The following is a 19,783-nucleotide window of genomic DNA, read 5'->3' as shown; positions in this document are numbered from 1 at the left end:
TACAGACCCTGTCAGTTTTAGAACTCAGTCATACACAGAACACAGGACCACCCAGAAAGGGAAATTAGTGAGCCCATTCATAAAAAAAGTCGGCGACCAGACCTAACCGTGCAGGGCTTATCATGGCCGATTATGCATATGTCATTAGTGCCTTAATGTATGATGCGTGCTAATTTGAAATCGTTTGAATATATGGGTGATGCATGATACGTGGTGCGTGATGTCCGTATTTTGCTGAAGGAAAATACGGACATCACACACTATGTCCCTGAGGGGCTCAGATGTATGAATATTTACGTACAAACATACTACTATCATTACAACTTTACATGCCAAGGTGTGGATACTTACAGCGAATTTTTGCCGCTGAAGGGATTAGCCTACACACAACTCGTGCGACTTTTCCATTAACTTACCGCCCAGCATATGTTCGCTGCGACCGTTTCCCGGCGAGTATTTTGTTACACAAGCTGCATCTTTTGTAGTCTTTGCATGATTAACTTATTGCATGACGAGATATTCAGCATGTCTATGCTGGTTTACTGTACATAGGTTTACAAATTTTACCTCAAGAAAAACTGCTGCACGATTTTCTTCTAGGCGCACCTTTGACCTAAGCGGAGATAATGGCACAGCCACCAGATGACACCGGAGGAGTGTCTTCTGCTCATGGACAAAAGTACGCAGAGAAAAGGCCAAGTGACAACTGTTTGCAAGTTACAGGTTTGCACGCGGTAAGTCCGTCAAGATAGGCTGCGTGCGGTATCAGTTTCGCAGTGTGAAAAGACCGTTATGTCAAAATCTTGCTTGGCAGAGCAGGAGTCTAAAAAAGCTCAGCACGACACTGTATGCATCGTAAACGTTCGGATGGATACGTCCGTTTGTTTATTTGCCAGGGATGAAGCTTGTCTACAAAAAACTACTTGCGCCTAAGTTTTTTGTAGATGTATGATATGGATACACGAACACTTGTCCTCGAATCTTTTTCATCGACAAAGCCAGTTTCACATGAGTACGCACAAATTGGAATTCAGATGCCTGATGTGTGCATGATCATGTTCAGGTCAAACAGTCATCTAGGATGCAATGCGTCCCAAAGGAATACTGACGCCGTCGCCTGACAATGGGAAAAGTGTATTTTAACTTAAATTATTGCATCCTATGGTTGCATGTCACATGCCATGTATCCTGATAACGTTAAAAATGCATGTTACTTCATTTTCCATGAAACCCCTAACATAGTCGCACCAGAATGTAATAGGTTTGCTACGGCTCAAAACCACAGCAAAGTATAGATAGCGTGTTAAAGCACATGAACGCCTACTTCGTGTTTCGAAGAATAGAATCGACAGGAAACTTTAAATCGTTGTGTAACGGTGAAGGAAGATAAAAAAGTACCGCTTCATGTTATGTGCGATACTAAGTCCAGGAATTTACAGTTCTTTGCCGTTGCCAAGCTCATATTTGTACTTAAATGACGTTCTGACGAACGTTTTTCGGCTTTCAGAGGTTTTTATTATAATTATTAGGCCGACGAAAATTTCCCAAACTATAATGTTTCAACGGAACACCGGATAGTTAAAGGGAGTGCGGCTAGTCAAGTTAGGATTTTTGACTGTGCACGTAGGATGGTAGTGAATGTTGATTTACAAATTTTGGTGGCAATGGGTTCTACAAATTCGTCTCCACTGACGAAATATAGCTACAGCCCCAAATTTTCTTTGGGTTGTAGGGAATAACGATGTCATCGGGTAGCCCCAAGCAATAGACACTACTTAACACATCGACATCATTGAGCAGGTATCGTTAGTTCTAGTCAGTTCTAGCAACCAAAGTAATGGCCATGTCTCTGGCGCGCGGTTACTCGCCACATTTAAGTCAGTGCGTTCGTCCCTTCCTGCCCGCTGATTGGTTTGTCTTTTAGGATTGTATTTGCTCACGCACAGGCATCGACGGGATCGATAAAAATGAATAGATAAAGAATGTTGCAAGACCCAAATACGCATTAAGCAACCAAAATTAGCTATATATAATTGCAAACTTTCCTTACGCGTATAGTGAGAAAATCAAAAACATTAGGCACGCTTCTTTAAAAAACCCAGGCCGCAGTTCTATGACTAAGAGACGAACCCATCCCTCACACACAGTATTCAGGCGGCATCGGAGGGGTGGCGTGAATAATTTGCTAACCGGGTGATCTATTTTTTTGTTCTGAAACGTCATCATAGGAGTGCTTTGCACGCAGATAGTCGATGCTGCGTCACTGACGCCTAGTGCTTCTTACGTGCGTGCTTTTATCAAGCAAGTTTGTGTTCCCAGCATAAACGTGCTTAAGATTGTCTGATATAAATTTTATACTTCACTCTACGCATGCAGAACCTTTTCCTAGTAGCTTTTGCCTCCCCTTCAACGTTTTGTCATACCAAATATTTTGCAAGCGTTCTTTAAACCATACAAACATCCCCTTACGAGATCTTTGGTAATAGCCTTGTCGCACGTTCTTTTACCATATGCGCTTTTCATCATGCGTATTGCGCACATTTGTTGGGAGAAATCTGTGTATGAATTTGCTAAATCCGCAAGTCCTTTTTCCAAGACCCTTTTTGCCCTAAAATCCTTGTTTTGGCGGTGAACGATAGCATGCTTCCAACGTCAGTGTTGCCTGCAGCAGCAGCACAGCACCGGCGATCAGTGCCTGCTAGTTCGTACTGTTGTCGCTTAATTCGAAACTACTGCACTTAAGCCGTGATTTTAACCTGGAGCTCAGCGGCGATGCCTTATGCATGCATGCTATTGAGTATGGGGATTTCCACATAAACAAGGCATGTTCCTTGCGCCGGACCACGAGAGCGGCGAACGGTGCCGCTCGCTGACACCACACCGGCGACGCCGGCAGTCCACCTGTCCAGGCCGCCCTCCCACCCAATGCGCCCCGCTGTGCCTGACACCGCCGGACCTTGGCCCTCGCTTCTGCCGCGCTGACCCATCCCCTGCCGCTTCCTGTTCACAGGAGCGACGGAAGTTGTCAAGAATTGGGGGGGGGGGGCAAAAGCATTTGAAGTATCTCATTCCATGTACCGTCGCAAGCGTAGTGCTAAATTATCTCGGTTGTTGGGGGATGAACTCGATCCCCTAAGCCCTCCTCCAAATAACGCGATCGTTCCCTCGCCCATGCTTGGTAACATTTGTCCCCGCCGCTCCAGCGTCACGTTCGTCAAGTTAGATCGATATTACACATTCACATTCGCGTGTCACATTCCATCTACTCGCCAATTACAATGAAATGTAGCTCACAGATAGAGCCAATTATGCCATTGACGAATATACCAGCCACTAAGTGACATTCAAAAACAAAGGAGTTATTAAGGATCAAAGTTTACGGTCGTTCAAGGTCATTGCTTAGTAAACCTTCCTGCACTCGAAAGATTTCGACCAAATTTGGTTTGCTGATAGAACAAAGCATTCCAATTAATAAAATCACATTTTCCAAATGTGACATTTAACACCACGCCCGCAGAAAAACATAGAAGTTCGAGGTCACCCTAAATCGGACACTTTTGATGGCTTTGAAACTTGGCATAAACATTCATATCACGCCACCCCACCTAGCCTCCAAATATTAGATCGCAACACTCAAATGTTCGCCTTCCAGAGCCATTCAAATCTTGAAACTGACAGCCTCGCACGTGTTAACATATATGCATTTCATGTCACTAAAATGGCAGAGAGACTCCTTCTATCACCTTGAAATCTTGCACATATATGCACTATGTACGTATACAGTTTTTCATGAAGTGGCAACTTGTGACAGCTCCATTCACGCATTCCACAGACGCTCAAACAGTAGGATATATGACATATCTCTAAAACAACGTAAACAGCGTCGTAATATTTCACCAAGACCAGGGAATGCTTAACAATGCATCTCATATCATGTAATTAGCCGTTACCTTTCATATGATGCGCCATATGACGGTACGGCATGTAAAATGTGACGTACAAATCAAAGATGTCACATTCGATGTCGGTTTTCACACATTCGCGAACTCCTCTGATTGCTTTGAAATTCGCCCCCAATAATTATCTCACATGGCTTCACCTAGCCACCAAATCTTATAGTATGACATTAAAACTTCGTCTTCTACGGGCATTCAAACCTTGCGAATGACAGCTTCGAACGTGTTAACATATACAGATTGCGTGGCAGCTAAATGGACGAGAGACTCCTTCGACCACCTTGGCCAACTTTCCTGGTCTTTGTGGCACCCTACGACGCTGTTTGTGTCGTTTTAGTGATATATCCCATTATTTGACAGCCTCTGGAATGCATGAATTCAAATGTCGCAAATTTCCACTTGGCAAAAACTGTATACATACATGGCACACATTTTTGCCAAATTTCAAGGTGATCGAAGGAGTCCCTTGTTCATTTAGCTGACATGCAATGTATATATGCTAACACGTGCGAAGCTATCATTTCCAAGATTTTAATGCTTCTGGAATGCGTGAATGTAGGTTTCACAGATCTCCACCTGGTGAAAAACTGTGGGTATACACATTATATGTAACTGTATATTATATAATATATAACTGTATATTGCATGTAAATATATATGTAACTGTATATGGTACACATTTGTGCCAAATTTAAAGGTGATTGAAGGAGTCTCTCGTCCATTTAGCTGCTACGCAATCTGTATATGTTAACACGTTCGAAACTGTCATTTTCAAGATTTGAATGCCTCTGGAAGGCGAAAGTTTGAACGTCATACTATAAAATTTGGTGGATAGGTGGAACCATGTAAGGTGAATATTTGTGGCGAATTTCAAAGGAATCAGAGAAGTCCGCCAATGTGTGAAACCCGACATCAAATGTGACATCTTTGATTTGTACGTCACATTTTGCATGCCGTATCGTCATATGGCACATCATATGAGAGGCAACGGCTAATTACATGATAGGAGATGCATTGTTAGGCATTCCTTGGTCTTGGTGGCATATTACGACGCTGTCTGTGTCGTTCTAGAGATGCGTCATATATTCTGTTGTTTGAGAGCCTCTGGAATGCGTTAACTCAAATGTCACAAATTTTCACTTAATGAAAAACTGTATACGTACATGGTACACATTTTTGCCAAATTTCAAGGTGATCGAAGAAGTCTCTCGTCCAATTAGTTCACATACCATGTGTATATGTTAATACGTACGAGGCTGTCATTTTCAAGTTTTGAATGCCTCTGGAAGGCGAGCGTTTGAATTTCATACTATAATATCTGGCGGCTAGGTAGAGCAAGGCGATGTGAATGCTTGTGCCGAATTTGAAAGCAATCGAAAGCGTCCGATTTTGAGTGACCTTGAACTTCTATGGTTTTTGACGGGCGTGATTTTAAATGTCACATTTGGAAAATGTGACTTTATCAATTGGAATGCTTTGTTTTATCAACAAACAAAATTTCGTTAAAATCTGTCGAGTCCAGGAAGGTTCACTTAGCAATCGCCTCGAATGACATTGAATGTTAATCTTTAATAACTCGTTCGTTTTTGGATGTCACACTTGATGACTTGTATATTTATCAATGGTATAATTAGCTCTATCTGTGAGCTAAGTTCACTTGTAATTGGTGAATAGATGGAATGTGACACGCGAATGTGAATGTGTAATATCGTTCTAGCTTGACAAACGGGCCAGCGTTCTCGTCGTTATGATGGCGGCTGGCGGCCGGGGGGGGGGGGGGGGGGGGGCGTCGGGCCCGTTCCGGTGCGCACCTCGGGAAGGGTGGCTGCATTCCCCAGACAGGTTGGCACGTAGGGAGGACGGACCCTGGAAGTGTTTTCGTTCGCGTGCTGGGCGCACCGGTGCGTGTGCGTTGTGCAAAATCATTTCCGTTTGGTGCATTGTGCCTTTGTGTGGCAGGATTCCTTTTTATTGATTTGGCGTGTTTGATACGACCGGTGCACTCGCAGGGCTGTGCTGCGCCGCGCAGGGTGCCGTGCACCCATGTTGAATAGGGGGCGAAAATCCCTCCAGTGTTATGCATCCCTTCCCACCCAGTGGCGTGGAAAACCCCAACCCTAGTTAAAGAACCTTAATTAAATGAACTCCTTTCCCGCCATGGTGTAGTGTCATGTGAGGCTCATTGTGCATGGATAGGAAATGTCTCCCCCCCCCCCCCCCCACCCACGCTCATTCGAAAGGTCTTAGACGAGGCCCTGGGCCTGCATGACTTCTTTCATATGCGACAATACATTTGCGACATCTCATCGCCCGTTTCTCCTAATGCGCTTGCTTGCAATACGCGAGCGACGTGCTATTGGTATTTTTCAGTTTACGCCCCTTTTGCGTGTTTTTCCGGCAGGATGAGGTTCGCTGCTGTGGATTTCGAGGGGAAGGGATGAGTATCAGCCCCAGCACTTGACTAGATGAAAAAAGTTCTACTGTTGTATTCCTGAGATGCTGCTGAGAACTGCGGCTGCCCTTCTATGGAACGCTGCTTGAGGCTGCTCCTGGTCGCCCGGAAGCAGTATGTCTGCCAGCCAGCTGGCACAGCAGTCAGACGCTTCCGTCAAAGACAACTGGTGCTGTTCCAGAATCGTCATGCTTAGGAAAGCAGGTATTGTACCATATTGGTTTGTTGTGTTCAGCTCGCACTTAACGTACATTTCTGCCGAAATTTACAGCGAGGATTTCCTTACCACGATTATTGGTAATTCCACAACATTAACATGACGAAAGACAACCCCATTTTACATATTTCATTTCTCTGAACACCTTCGCGGGTGAATATTAGCAAACCAAGTTTTGGAATCGTGACTTAGGAAAGAAGTGGCAGAATTGTTTTTTGAAAGTGGGCTGGCAGTGTTTTTGGGGAGCTTGCTGTTTTATTATTTATTTCAGACATTCTTAACAAGTGCAGCTATTAATCATCGACGACTGCTTTCATTGCTATCAGCCGCAGGCCATCCATTGTAGGAGCAGAGTGCCTAAGTGCCTAAAACGACCCAAACCCATCCTTTAGTGAGTGGATTGGAAAGTAGCCACTCCAAAAAATGATCTATCGATACAATATCACATTCCCATATAGACATCTGACAGTTACTGCGCTCCAGTCTAGTAATGAAGAGTTTTATTTCGTTATCGTGACCGCAAGAAGATATGACTCAAGCCGTCTTTCATGCAAGTACTCCATGTAAGTGCCCTCTCGTTAAGTTTTTCCATACATATGCCCCGAAAGAGTGCATGTGTTGTGCATTTCTGGACTGCTATTCGGCATAGATGTTCTCATTATTTCAACCTCAGTAAACGATCTAACAAAAGGTCGGCTCTTTCAGTATCAAAATCGGTGCACATGAATAATCACTCACACTCAGGCCGCTGGACACTGATCTGAGGCACTGAATATTGCCATTTTCAGGGGCAATCCTGCGCAGCACACTGCGCTGCGGCGTCTCCCGCAACAGAAAGGAATAGGCACCAGTGTAATGTTCGTCATACGCGGTTTGCTCGCGACAGCGGTGTACAAAACAACACAAGGGAAGGTTCACCGGAAGACTGTATTTCGCGTAGTGCTGAGGACGCTGGTGCGCCGTAGTGGTAAAATAATATACAGAAAGGTCAGTGTTACGAAATCATCGCTGCTGCACTCGTGTACACTACATATCCCGACACATTAAGCTGAAGCACGTACGGCACTTAAACAAGGAATGACAACAATTTTGACGGCAAATGATACACCGGTTCGCGGGTCTGAGCGGGGCTCGGCAGCGGCCTAGCTGCCTAGCTTTCGCGGCTGGAACCGTCGCCGGTCGAAGGAGGACGGAGGCAGCTCTTTGCCGGCGCCACGCGGTGTGCCCGCCCGGGCTCGAATGGGCGACTGAAGTCCATCTGGAGCAGGGGACCTTGGTGCGACGGGTTGAGCCGCTCGTGAAGCCTCAAGCGGGGGCGGGGTTGGCCGAGCCGCTGGTGCTGCGTGCTGAGCCTCGTGCTGGTCCACTGAAGTCGGCGGCGGACTGTCGGCGGCGGACTGTCGGCTCCGGAGGCAGATGAGTCTCCGTCAGGCGTCACGGCCGGACTGGTTGCGGGTACGGCCGCCAGGTGTGCCGCGCTCCATCGCGTTCCGTCCGACAGGAGAAACGTCGCGCTGCCGACGCGCCGGACCGCCGTCTGTGTCGCCCCGAACCGCGACAGGTTCTTGGGCGTGTGTCCAGGTCGACGAACTCGGACCATGTCTCCTGGTCGGATGGTCGATTTCTTCACACCGCGGCGCCTGTTGTAGTTGTGCGCGTTCCGTCGCTGTTGTTTCTGGACGCACGTGCGCATGTCAGCGTCTGTCGCGTTGGCCGACATCACCGGCAGGTCAAGGCGCATGCGGCGGCCGTACAGACTCTCAGAGGGCGAGATGCCGGTGGTGCAATGGGGGCTGCGCGGTACAGCGCCAGGCGGCGCTTAATGTGCGCAGCGAAGGCCTGCGCCGTCCGCGACGGTTGCTGGGTGGCCTCCAGCAGCCACGTCTTAAGCGTGCGGTTAAACCGCTCAATGGCTGCATTCCCCCGGGGCCAGTAGAGGGACGATTTCCGGTGTTGGATGCCGCGGTGGCTCAGGTACTTCTCGAACTTGGCACTCGTGAACTGGGGGCCGTTGTCGCTCACGACTTCGTCACAGTATCCCTCACGGGACCACATGGTGCCGAGAAGGCTGATGACGTCATCTGTCTCGACGGACGGCGTCAGGGCGACCTCCGGCCACTTGCTGGCGTAGTCGATCACGGTGATGGCGTAGCGAGCTGACGGTGGCGCACCTGCAATCGGTCCAACGACGTCGGTGCCGAGCTTGGACCAGGCTCGGTCCGGAAGAGGTCCAGGCTCGGTCTCGGTCCGGCTGCAGCGAGGCAGGGCGCGCACTCTGGGAGAGGACGGCCTCCTTGGTCCGGCAGGTCTGGCAGTCGCGGCTGAGGTCGGTGATGGCTCGCGTCATGCCGGGCCACCACGCGAGATTTCTGAGCAGCTGTTTCGTGCGCACGATTCCCTCGTGCGATTGGTGGGCCACCTGTAAGTACTTGTCGGTCAGGGCGACCGGTACGACGACACGGTCGGGACCTCGCAGGATAATGTCGTCATCGCGCAGCTGGAGTTCATGACGGACGCCGAAGAACCGGCGGAGCGTCGCCGAGCACCTGCGCGCCGATTCTGGCCAGCCGGTACGGATGGCTTCACGTACTTCCTTCAGTGCTGGATCGGCTTCCGATGCTGCCTGGATCTCGGCGTCGGGAAGCACGTCTGCGGCGGCGTCCGTGACGAGGGCGATGATGTCATCGTCGTCGGGCTCGGCGCCGGCCGTGTCCGGCAGGGGGAGCCGGGACAGCGCGTCTGCGACAGGGATGGTGTGTCGCGGTTTGTACTCGACGGAGTACGCGTAGGGCGGTAGGCATGACTGCCACCTGGCGATCCGTGCCACTGCTCGGTTGGACGACTTCGGCGAGAGCAGGGTCGTGAGTGCCGAGTGATCGGTTTTGAGCTTGAAGAAACGTCCCCAGAGGTAGATCCGCCAGTGCTCGATCGCGTTCACGGCGCTGTGGGCTTCTTTTTCTGAGACGGAGTGTCTGGACTCGGCCTCCGTGAATGACCGCGACCAGTATGCGACTGGGCGCTCCTCACTGCTGTACTGGATCTGCGTGAGGACAGCGCCGGCGCCGCGGTCACTCGCGTCCGAAGTGACGACCGTCGGCAGGTGCGGGTCGAACGGCCGCATGACGGGGCTGGTCGAGGTCAGCTGTTTCACGTTGCTGAAGGCGAACTGTTGTTCCTGGGTCCACTGGAAGGTCGTGCCTTTCTTGAGGAGGTCGGCCATCGGTCGGACGACCGTGGCGTGTCCTGGCACGAACCGGCTGAACCATCCATTGGTCCCCAGGAAGCTGCGTAGCTCCCTAACGTTGGTGGGAGGCGGCGCCTCAACCACGGCGCGGACGGTTGACGTTACGGGGACGACCCCGGCGCTGGACAGCTTATGGCCGCAGAACTCGGTGGTGGTCTGCCTGAAGACGGATTTGGCCTGGTTTATGGTGACGTTGGACCGGGCGAGGCGGTCCAGGACCTGTCGGAGGCGGGCGCCGTGTTCCTGATGGTCTTTCCCGGACACGAGGATGTCGTCCAGGTAGTGTCCACAGCCAGGAATACCCTCTAGCAGGCTGCTGAGCAGTTTCTGGAAGGCGCTGCCGCTGGAGACCAGGCCGAATGGGACTCTTGTGTACCTCATGAGGCCGTCAGGCGTCAGGAAGGCACAAGGGAAGGTTCACCGGAAGACTGTATTTCGCGTAGTGCTGAGGACGCTGGTGCGTCGTAGTGGTGAACTAATATACAGAAAGGTCAGCGTTACGAAATCACCGCTGGTGCATTCGCGTACACTACAACCAGGAAAATGGATTCGGCGGGAGAGACTGCGACGACAGCAGGAAACATTGCGCTGACAACGGTGGCAACGGCAACACCTTAAATCTGTTGAATGGTTTAGTGATTGTCGCATCGGGCATGATAACAGGGAAGTGTATGTCCTGCGCAAAGCTGCTGTTGTCGAGGCAATTTCGGTAAAATGCATGGTGAATAAACTTTATCTGACTTATTATGGATGATATGAAGCGGTCTGCCTGGAATCACGGCGGTCAATCAATCAGATGGAATTTGAAATGGCAGATCGGTGAAGCCCAGCTGAGGCCCATCTAGGGTGGCTAAAAAGGTTTCATCTGGGCTAGCTATATGGATCCCATCTTGGCTGGTCACATAGGTTCTGGCTGGACAGGCCCGTATGGGTCCCAACTGAGTTACCCAGGTGGGTCCCAACTGGGCTGCCCAGGTGAGTCTCATGTTTGTCCCAGCTAAGCCCCATAAGGGCCCACATGGGCTTCCATGTGGGACCCAGTTGGTCGCCCATGACCTCCCCGCATGGGCCCGAGATAGCATACCCAGATGGGCCCTATTCGGTTGCCCATCTCATCATGGGTCCCGGTTGTAAACGTTGGATGTGCCCCGTGTTTACCCCAGTTAGGCCCCAAATGGGCCCAACAAGGGTCACCCATATGGGACCCAGGTGTTTGCCCATGACATGCCCACATGGGACCGAAATGGACAGCCCAGGTGGGCCCATATGACTGTCCAACTGGTGCCCATATGGGTCCCAATTGGACATGCTGGCTGGGATGCTACAGACGTGGCCAGCCGGAACAGAATGGAATGGGACGAGGTCAGACGGGACCGGATGAAACCAGATGGTACCAGATGGGACCGGCACGAGACCTGGTGAGATCGGATGGAACTGGACGAGACCTGGGACTGGATGGGACTGGATGGAGCCCGTCCGGGTCAGGCAGGATAACACGTTACGTGGCGCGATGAGACGGCAAGTGACGTGACCAAAAGGAACGTCACGAGCAGGATGGGACTGCAGGGGTCAGAAGTAATTGCTCATGCCCTCATGCGTGGTTGATGTGTACACTACCAGATTTGAAGTCAAATTGGTGGCGTATCGACATTTCTGGTCTTAAATTGGTTATTTTGTCTCATTACTACGGCTGGTGATCACGCTACGTATTTTGGTGAGATCAGTGGCTGTTATGGTTATGTAACTAATTTTGTTCCATTTAGTATCAAACAGGAACCCATGACAACGGATCAGTCAAGTCAGTGCGCAGACGTGGGGGGTGGTCGCCCGTCTGTGATGGAAGGCATATCCTGCAACTGGTAAGTCGGTTTAGGTTTTAAATGCATTCATTTATCGGAATGTACCCTAGCGTTTTTGGGGCACCCATCCAGTGCTGGAGCTGATGCTTATACTTCATTATGTTTTGGAAATGTTAAGATGCTTCTTTCTATCACGGCGTTAAGACATAAAGGCATCCAACCATTACAACACCACAAGGGCCCATCGAGGCTGGTCTGCCTCGGGTTCTGCACACAAGTAATGCAAAACTATCTGCAAAACTAATCTTACCACCTACCCTGGATTTTTGCCTGAATTAATGCCTTGATTTGGCTTTAAATAAGAACTTCAGACAGAAAGATGTTTTGTCCACGCGATGTTGGAATGGTACCGGAGAGTGATTTACTACCACTTTGTTGGTCAGTCCATTCCAGTGATTCATTTCTGTGTGACTAAATAGCATCTGCCTCTTGAAAGTTTTACTCCTATATTTTACCATGAAACTGGTCTCCAAGTCTCTGCCTAATTTCCAGTGCTCCATGTAAACCTACCTTGCCTATCCTTCTATAATATCTTGAATGCTTCTTTCAGCCCCCTCTATTCTACAATATTGTAATGGATACAAACCCAAGGGTCCAAGCCTATCCTGATATTCTAAGGCACTAATCCCACTTGTCGTACCAGTAGCTTTTCATGGTGCTCTTTCCAGCCTATCTACTTTTTTATAAGCATGAGGACCAAGTCTGCATGTGAGACTTGGTATAGTCCGACATAAGCTTAGGTCAACTTGTTAAAATATTGGTAAACATTGTTAGTTATTCATGTGTCATTCATTTGTTGTGCTGCATGGACTTATTAAAGGCAGAAATCATTAATATCTTGAAATTGGAAGCAATCACAATAAACATCGACTAGTTTTGAAATGTAGTCTGTACTTAGGAGTCTTCTGTGTGGGGCTCTCTAGGCACCCGTCTTCTGTCATTGGGCTGAACAATGTTTTGGGCAGAGGCCACTCAAAAATCAATGTCCGTCTAGCTTAATGCAGGAGTGAGAAACCCTCTAACATTTAGTAATCTGACCTCCAGCCAGTTACCACTCCAACCTTTTGTGACTCAATAAACCACCATTACCAGGCATGGCAGGCACAAATGCATAGTGTCATCTATGCACTGCATTACTTTATTTAATGACCATAGTCAACCAGGAATTATGTCATGTCTGATGGCTGTGGCTTGGGTGTGATATATCTAGGTGATGATTTTTCAACTGCTCCATGTCATTAGTTTAGTTTGATGCTGCAAATTTACACCTCAGAGATACCTTTTGTAATGCCATGTTGTGATGCATATATCCTCACAGTTTCTTTGTAAAATGTATTACCAATTTTAAGGTAGCTGAAGATGGTTTATTCAGTCACCATAGTTGTAGCATTTGTGGCATTAAGGTAACCTTACTTTGAGATTGGTCATTCATAATGCTGCTTAGTTTTACACAACTAGGTCTGAAATGTATCTTACTGAGACATTGCACTCTGCCTTGTTGCTGGTATATTCATGACATGCCATTTCCTTGCAGGAAAGGTACCACTATATTCAAGATTCAGTGAAATGGGCCACTTTCAATATTAGGAGGGTTTGAAGACTGCCTAGCACAATTTACCAACACAACCAGTTGGGAAGATGGCATTCCATGAACCTGACCAGGGAAACCTGTGTGTGGAGATAACATCCTCCACCACCACCACCAGCACCACATTCTATCATGTCCAGGTGACAGTGGATGCATGCCAGTGGCTGGTGGAGCACAGGTATTCTGCATTTGCTGACCTCAACTCACAGCTTGTCTCTGACAAGTTGATCCCACTGGACCTCCTTCCCGGCAAGAAGATAATCGGCAACCGGGAGCCAGCGTTTGTGGACCGGCGGCGCCAGGATCTGAACACATATATCAAGCGGGTGGTGGCACTGCTGCAGCTCAACATGCCAGATGTGCTGGCCAAGTTCCTCGAGCTGGAGACGTACGACATCGGCTGGATGCTACGCCGCCAGGCGTTCTTCTGCTTCGTGCACGAGGGTGCCTACGTCGGCGGCCAGCGGCAGCTGCAGATGACGCCGATGGAGGTGCAGGGGCTGACGCGGCTGGTGCGCGAGGGGCGCGCCGACTCGTTCTTCCACGAGAGCAAGCTGAGCACGGCGCCCAGCCAGGTGGTGGACGTGGCCTCGCAGACGCCCAGCCTACGCGTGGCCGGATCATGGCAGCCGCTGGCACGCTCCAACGTGCGGCCGCACACGTACGCCTTCTCGCTGGAGTTGTTCCGTTCGCTGCGCAAACTGTCACTGCACGACGTGCCCGTGTCGAGCCTGGCCTCGCTGGCAGCGCTGCGCGACCGGCTGGTGGAGCTGAGCGTCAGCGGCGGCGCCGTGCGCGACGTGCGCGACGTGCTGCTGTGCGGCGAGCTGCACCGCGACGCGCCCGCCGCCGACGCGCGCCCGCTCTGGACGTGCCTGCGCCACCTGGCGCTGCGCGACAACCACATCCGCAGCGTGGACGAGACGGCGGCGGCGCTGGCGCCGCAGCTCACCTCGCTGGATGTCAGCACCAACGCCGTGGAGCACATCGGCTACCTGGCCGAGCTGCCAGCGCTGCGGCAGCTCAACCTCTCCAACAACTGCCTGACCGACGTGCCGGACCTGCACACGCGGCTGGGCAACGTGGCACGTCTGCGACTCTCGCAGAACCGGATCGGCTCGCTGGCGCCGTTCGCGCGCCTCTTCTCGCTCGTGCAGCTCGATCTCAGCTTCAACCAGGTGCAGGAGGTGGAAGAGGTGGGCCGGCTGCGCGGCCTGCCCTGCCTCGAGGACCTCAGCCTGGTCGGCAACCCGGTAACGACGGCCATCGACTACCGGGCGCGCGCGCTGGAGCGACTGGGGCCGCGCGCGCCGCACGTGACCCTCGACAACGAACAGAGCTCGCAGGCCCAGCTGGATCGCGTGCTGGTGATGCAGGCGCTGCGCACGGCGCGCGAGGGCGGGCCCGAGTTCCTGCGCCGCGGCTGGCACGGCCGCGTCGTCACCATCGTCTGAGCGGCCGGGCCAGGGTCGTGGGACGCCGGAGTCGGCGCGAAGGGCCTGTCTGCGGCGGTGGCCGAACACTACCGATGTCGTGCCGCCAACAAAGCCGCGCTGGGCGTGCGGACGTCGGCTGTCTGCGCTCCGCCAGTCGGTCAGCCAGGTGCAGCTGCCTGTTCCGGCTTCGGCGGCCGGTGACTGTTTCGGACGTGGTGATTGGTGCGCTTTGTACATTGGTTTTACACGTGCGCTCGCGAGGTTGCCCGGGCGATGCCCATGTATAGCCGGGTCCCGCAGAGCGCGTTGTTCCGGACCGCTAGCTTGTTAGGGCGAACCTGCCAAGCCTGCGATCGCGAGCGGTATGAAGCTGTCTCTTCCGACAACTATGCCTTTTCGCATAGGGCTTCCGGCGTGAGGTTTTATGTTCGCCGATGATAAGGCACGCATCGTGTGAAAACTAATATTATAGGGCGTCGTCTGGTGAGATTTGAGCGGTGCCAACGCAACGTGAGCAGAAGTGGTGATCTGCAGGGATCTGGGCGTCAAATGGTCTCGACCGTCGGCGCGGCCCAATGGAGCCCGAATCATCGATCGATGTGTGTGGATCGGCTCCCTAGACCCGAATGTATCCAACTTTACACATGTGTATATCGCGTGGTGCACGGGGTGTCCCGTACTGCGCGGTCTGTCAGGCGGCATCGGGGGGGGGGGGGGGGGGGGGGGGGGCGAGAAGGCTGCGCTGCTGGCTTCGTCCAGCGTATAGCTGGAGCATGGAGCATGTGTCTGGAGAGGGGGCGGTACGGGGTAGAAAGCTGCGCCGCTGGCTTCGTCCATTGTATAGCTGGAGCACGTGTCGAGAATTTAAAGGCTTTTGTCTTTCAGCTCCCATTCTGCATTCCGTCACGGTAGCCGATCCCAAACTGTGCATGGCCTTGTCATGTGGCTGTTGGCATTAAAAGCGAATATACATATCAGTGACCCGTACACCATTCCGGTCGTCAGAAGTGTGGTGGACGCTGTAGAGAAGTGAGGCGGAATGGCTATGGATAAGTTGGCGGACTGGCTATAGAGAAGTTGGTGGACTGACTGTAGAGAAGTGAGGCGGACTGGCTGTAGAGAAGTGGGCGTACTGGCAGCAGAGATCTCTGTTTACAATCTCGATTGTGTCCATACAAGGCACGCTCGCGGCAACCGCGCCTCTGAGGTGCGTTTGGGAGTGCGCACGACGATGGGCGCCGCTCAATACAAACGCATGCCCTTCAAGTGTCTCCACACTTGACATGAACATACCGTGTCCCACTTCCGCGAAACGCAGCTCGCATCAGCTGCGTGTCGACCAGGGGCAGACTTAGATAGGTATACTGCTATCTGCCACCCAGAACAGTGACGCCTCGAGCCACGCACAGGCGTGGTACGAGGCGGGAAAGCCGCCCCCTCGGTGCTGTCCTGGCGGCGACGCCAGCGTGGATGGCCCCGCCACGACCTCACTACTGTCAAACGATGGTGTAGGGGCATTGTACCGGTCTTCGAGTTGGTGACGGGACATTGTACCGGTCTTCAAGTTGGTGGGGGACGTTGTACCGGTCTTCGAGGTCGTGACGGGATATTGTGCCGGTCTTCAAGCTGGTGGCAAGGCATTCTACCGGTCTTAGAGCTGGTGACGAGACATTCTGCCGGTCTTTGAGCTGGTGACGAGACATTGTACCGGTCTCCGACATCCAGAGCCGTCACCTGCTCTCTCAGACATCCAGAGCCGTCACCTGCTCTCTCAGACATCCAGAGCCGTCACCTGCTCTCTGACATCCAGAGCCGTTACCTGCTCTCTCAGACATCCAGGGCCGTCACCTGCTCTCTCCAGACATCCAGAGCCGTCACTTGCTCTCAGACATCCAGGGCCGTCACCTGCTCTCTCAGACATCCAGAGCCGTCGCCTGCTCTCTCCGACATCCAGAGCCGTCAGCTGCTCTCTCAAACATCCAGAGCCGTCAGCTGCTCTCATCACCAATCGAGACCGCTCCGCGCCAGAGACAATGCACGGCGGCAGAGCCGTGAATGCACGAAACAATGGCGGGGATGACGGGCATTCGCTTCAGCCAAAGGCTCGTCTCTCCAGTCCATCGCTATAGGACCCCTATTGTTGGATTAGGTGCTTTAGGCACAGGTCCCACTCAGGTGCATCAATTCCGCGATTTCGCGCCTCGGACGACATCCTGGATACGTCACTGGCTGAAATTGATTTCCTGCGTGGCATCGCGACATATGAGGCGGAATTGTCAGTTGCGCAAAATGAAGACACATCGTACGGGACCACTACTCACTTTTTAGTCGGGTTTGACGTAAATAACATCTCATGCAGTTCTTCGCGTGCTGTTTAGCGTTGTTTATATTGCGTAAGAACCATGCTCAGAACATGAGAACGGAATGGGCTTACGCACCCGCGGGTTGACCCACATGACCCGATCGGACATTACATAGGAGATATGCACTTGTGAATTACTATCATGATATGATCCGATGTAGAGGACTGCACAAAACTGCGCTTCCCAGGGTCGTAGATCGCGTGCTTCTGTGGATAAAATGAGAACTGAACTCGCCGACGTGACCCCGGTGACCTGGCTTTACTCATCGTTAAGTCAAGCATCTGCATCTATGGGCAGCATACCGGCATGCAAGGAAGCTAGCCAGATGTGTGTTTGTAGCTGCTATGTCGTAGCCTGGTTTCACAGCTACTATGTCGGGTTAGCTTCGAATCAACGCACGATACGTCCGATTAATTGTCCTACGGCGCCAGCAGCCCGAGGAGAGGTGCTGTTGTTGTTATTTGGAGTTTTAGGGCGCGTCGACTACTGTGATCATTTTGCGCCCGAGCAGAGGCGCGCGCCGTTCCCTCACGTAGACGGCACCCGGGCCGCCGCGCGCCATAGTCTACCCGCTGGTGCCCTGCGCCGACGACATCAGTCACAGTTACTGACGTGATCGGCACTCGTCCATTGCCCAGATACTGATCGATATACCGCGGGACATGCGAACCATAAGTGGTCTTCCAGAGTAGCGCACGCATCATCATTAGCCCAGTCCGCATTCTTTGACTGCCACGAAGCGGCACCAGATCATACCAATATATTGCTTACATGGGTACCACTATCACCGTCATCGTATTCCGGGGCACGAGCATAACATGCTTCGCGCAATCCACCAAACTGCAATCAGAGTTACGCGTGAGCCTCTCGGACTCACTATCCCCCACCTCGAGGGGTCACCAAAGGTTCACGGGTGACAAAGGTCAAGCTCGTATACAAGCACCACGACGGTTCCACTGAGGCATGCTGGGTACACGTGGTCCTTTGGTACACACCAGGGAAGCCGCGAAGGCCAGTGATCGACTGATCCTACCACACTCACTAACCGAACAGAATCGGCTGATCGACGACAGGTATTGAGCCTAACCTATCGCTTTGGTTCCGTATGGTCTGTCACTGACACTGGAAACATCGCCAGCAACACAATTGCACATAGCGAGTCATGTTGCTCTGCACGTTACGAACTTTAACAAGTTATCGCGTAACAAATCACCACCGCATTCACTCTCACGAACCCGATGTGGACAGTAATCGACACTAATCGACCGATGCTATCCGGTAGCCGTTTACCTACACCACGGCCCTGTCCCGTTAATAAAGGCACTTTACAACGCTGGCCACCACCCAGCATCTGACCACTACCCACAGGCCGGCCCGCCCCACCGTCCAGCGTCTCACGGCTGAGGCGGTGCTGGCCCGAGCCGACCGCCACCGGCGTTCGGGCGTCCGCCGTCGCGACGAGCGCGGGGCGCGGCGCTCCGCCCGCTACAGCTGAGCGGTGCTGGCCCAGCCGACCCCACCCGGCGTTCGGGCGTCCGCTGTCGCGACGAGCGTGCGGGGCGGCGGCGGCTCTCTCCCCCCCCCCCCCCCCCCTAAAGGCGCGCGCATCGGCTGGATGCTCTGGCGGAAGGCGCGCGGCACCTCGGTGCTGTTCAGGGGGCTGTGGCTCGCCTCGTCGAACATCCTACCGGCGAGAGAGGCGCATGGTCAGCGGGGAAGGCGCACGGCTAGCGGGGAGGCGCACGGTCAGTGGGGAGGCACCTGGTCGGCGGAGGAGGCGCCCGGTCGGCGGGGAGTCGCACGGTCAGAGGGGGGGGGCGATCAGCGGGGGAGGCGCACGGTCAGCGGAGGAGGTGCCCGGTCAGCGGGGAGGCGCACGGTCAGAGGGGGGGGGGGGGCAGTCGGCGGGGAGGCCCACGGTCAACGGGGGAGGTGCCCGATCAGCGGGGGAGGCGCCCGGTCAGCGGGGAGGCGCACAGTCAGAGGGAGCGCACAGTCAGAGGGGAAGACACCCGGTCAGCGGGGGAGCCGCCCGGTCAGCGGGGAGGCGCACGGTCAGAGGGGAGGCGCACAGTCAGAGGGAAGACACCGGTCGGCGGGAGGCGCCCCGTCAGCGGGAGAGGCGCACGGTCAGCGGGGGAGGTGCCCAGTCAGCGCGGGAGGCGCACGTCAGCGACCAACCGGCGGCTGGCGGCGGCTCCCAGCCCGCCGTACACTCCATCGCCGAAGGCATCGAGCCCTTAAACCGTGGCAGCATACTCACGCTGTAGATCAGGATGCGTAATATGTATCACAGTTGGTGTTGCAACAGGTCCATAGGTAGATGTGCATGTTCACAAGATCCAAAGATATTGTTGTCTTCCGCCCCGTTACATTCTGATCGTACATGAATGTTCGATAGACCTGTAGCGCTGACAGCGACTCGAAATAAATAACTGTGAATTGATCCACGCGTACTCAAGGTGCGGCTTCAGTCTCAACCCAGAGGCTACCATTCCCAGCACCAGACGTGGCCGTCCCCTGTTCACCGCACGTTCCGGTCCCTGGTCACCAGGCGCGTCCGTCCCCTGTTCACCACACGTCCCGGTCCCTGGTCACCAGCCGTGGCCGTCCCTGATCCCGCCCCTCACCAGGCGAGATCGATCGCTGCCCGCCTCCGCGGCGACCT

At 52.8% G+C, this 19,783-nt stretch overlaps 1 protein-coding gene across 1 annotated transcript; it reads left to right on the top strand.

Moving 5' to 3' along the window:
* The first annotated feature begins 462 nt into the window (after positions 1–462).
* LOC119103125 (nischarin) lies at positions 463–15,447 on the top strand. Its single transcript, XM_037226577.1, has 5 exons — positions 463–734; positions 6,358–6,612; positions 11,197–11,287; positions 11,633–11,728; positions 13,263–15,447. The coding sequence occupies exon 5, from the start codon at positions 13,367–13,369 to the stop codon at positions 14,768–14,770; it is 1,404 nt and encodes a 467-aa protein (XP_037082472.1). The 5' UTR covers positions 463–734; positions 6,358–6,612; positions 11,197–11,287; positions 11,633–11,728; positions 13,263–13,366; the 3' UTR covers positions 14,771–15,447.
* The last annotated feature ends 4,336 nt before the right edge of the window (positions 15,448–19,783 follow it).

The sequence above is a fragment of the Pollicipes pollicipes genome, unplaced genomic scaffold (assembly GCF_011947565.3).
Source record: "Pollicipes pollicipes isolate AB1234 unplaced genomic scaffold, Ppol_2.1 Scaffold_5724;HRSCAF=6776_pilon_pilon_pilon, whole genome shotgun sequence".
NCBI lineage: Eukaryota > Metazoa > Arthropoda > Thecostraca > Pollicipedomorpha > Pollicipedidae > Pollicipes > Pollicipes pollicipes.
This window is presented reverse-complemented; position numbering and strand designations above follow the sequence as displayed.

Coding starts and splice junctions, on each gene's coding strand:
- LOC119103125 (XM_037226577.1), top strand. CDS start 13,367: ATGGCATTCCATGAACCTGACCAGGGAAACCTGTGTGTGGAGATAACA.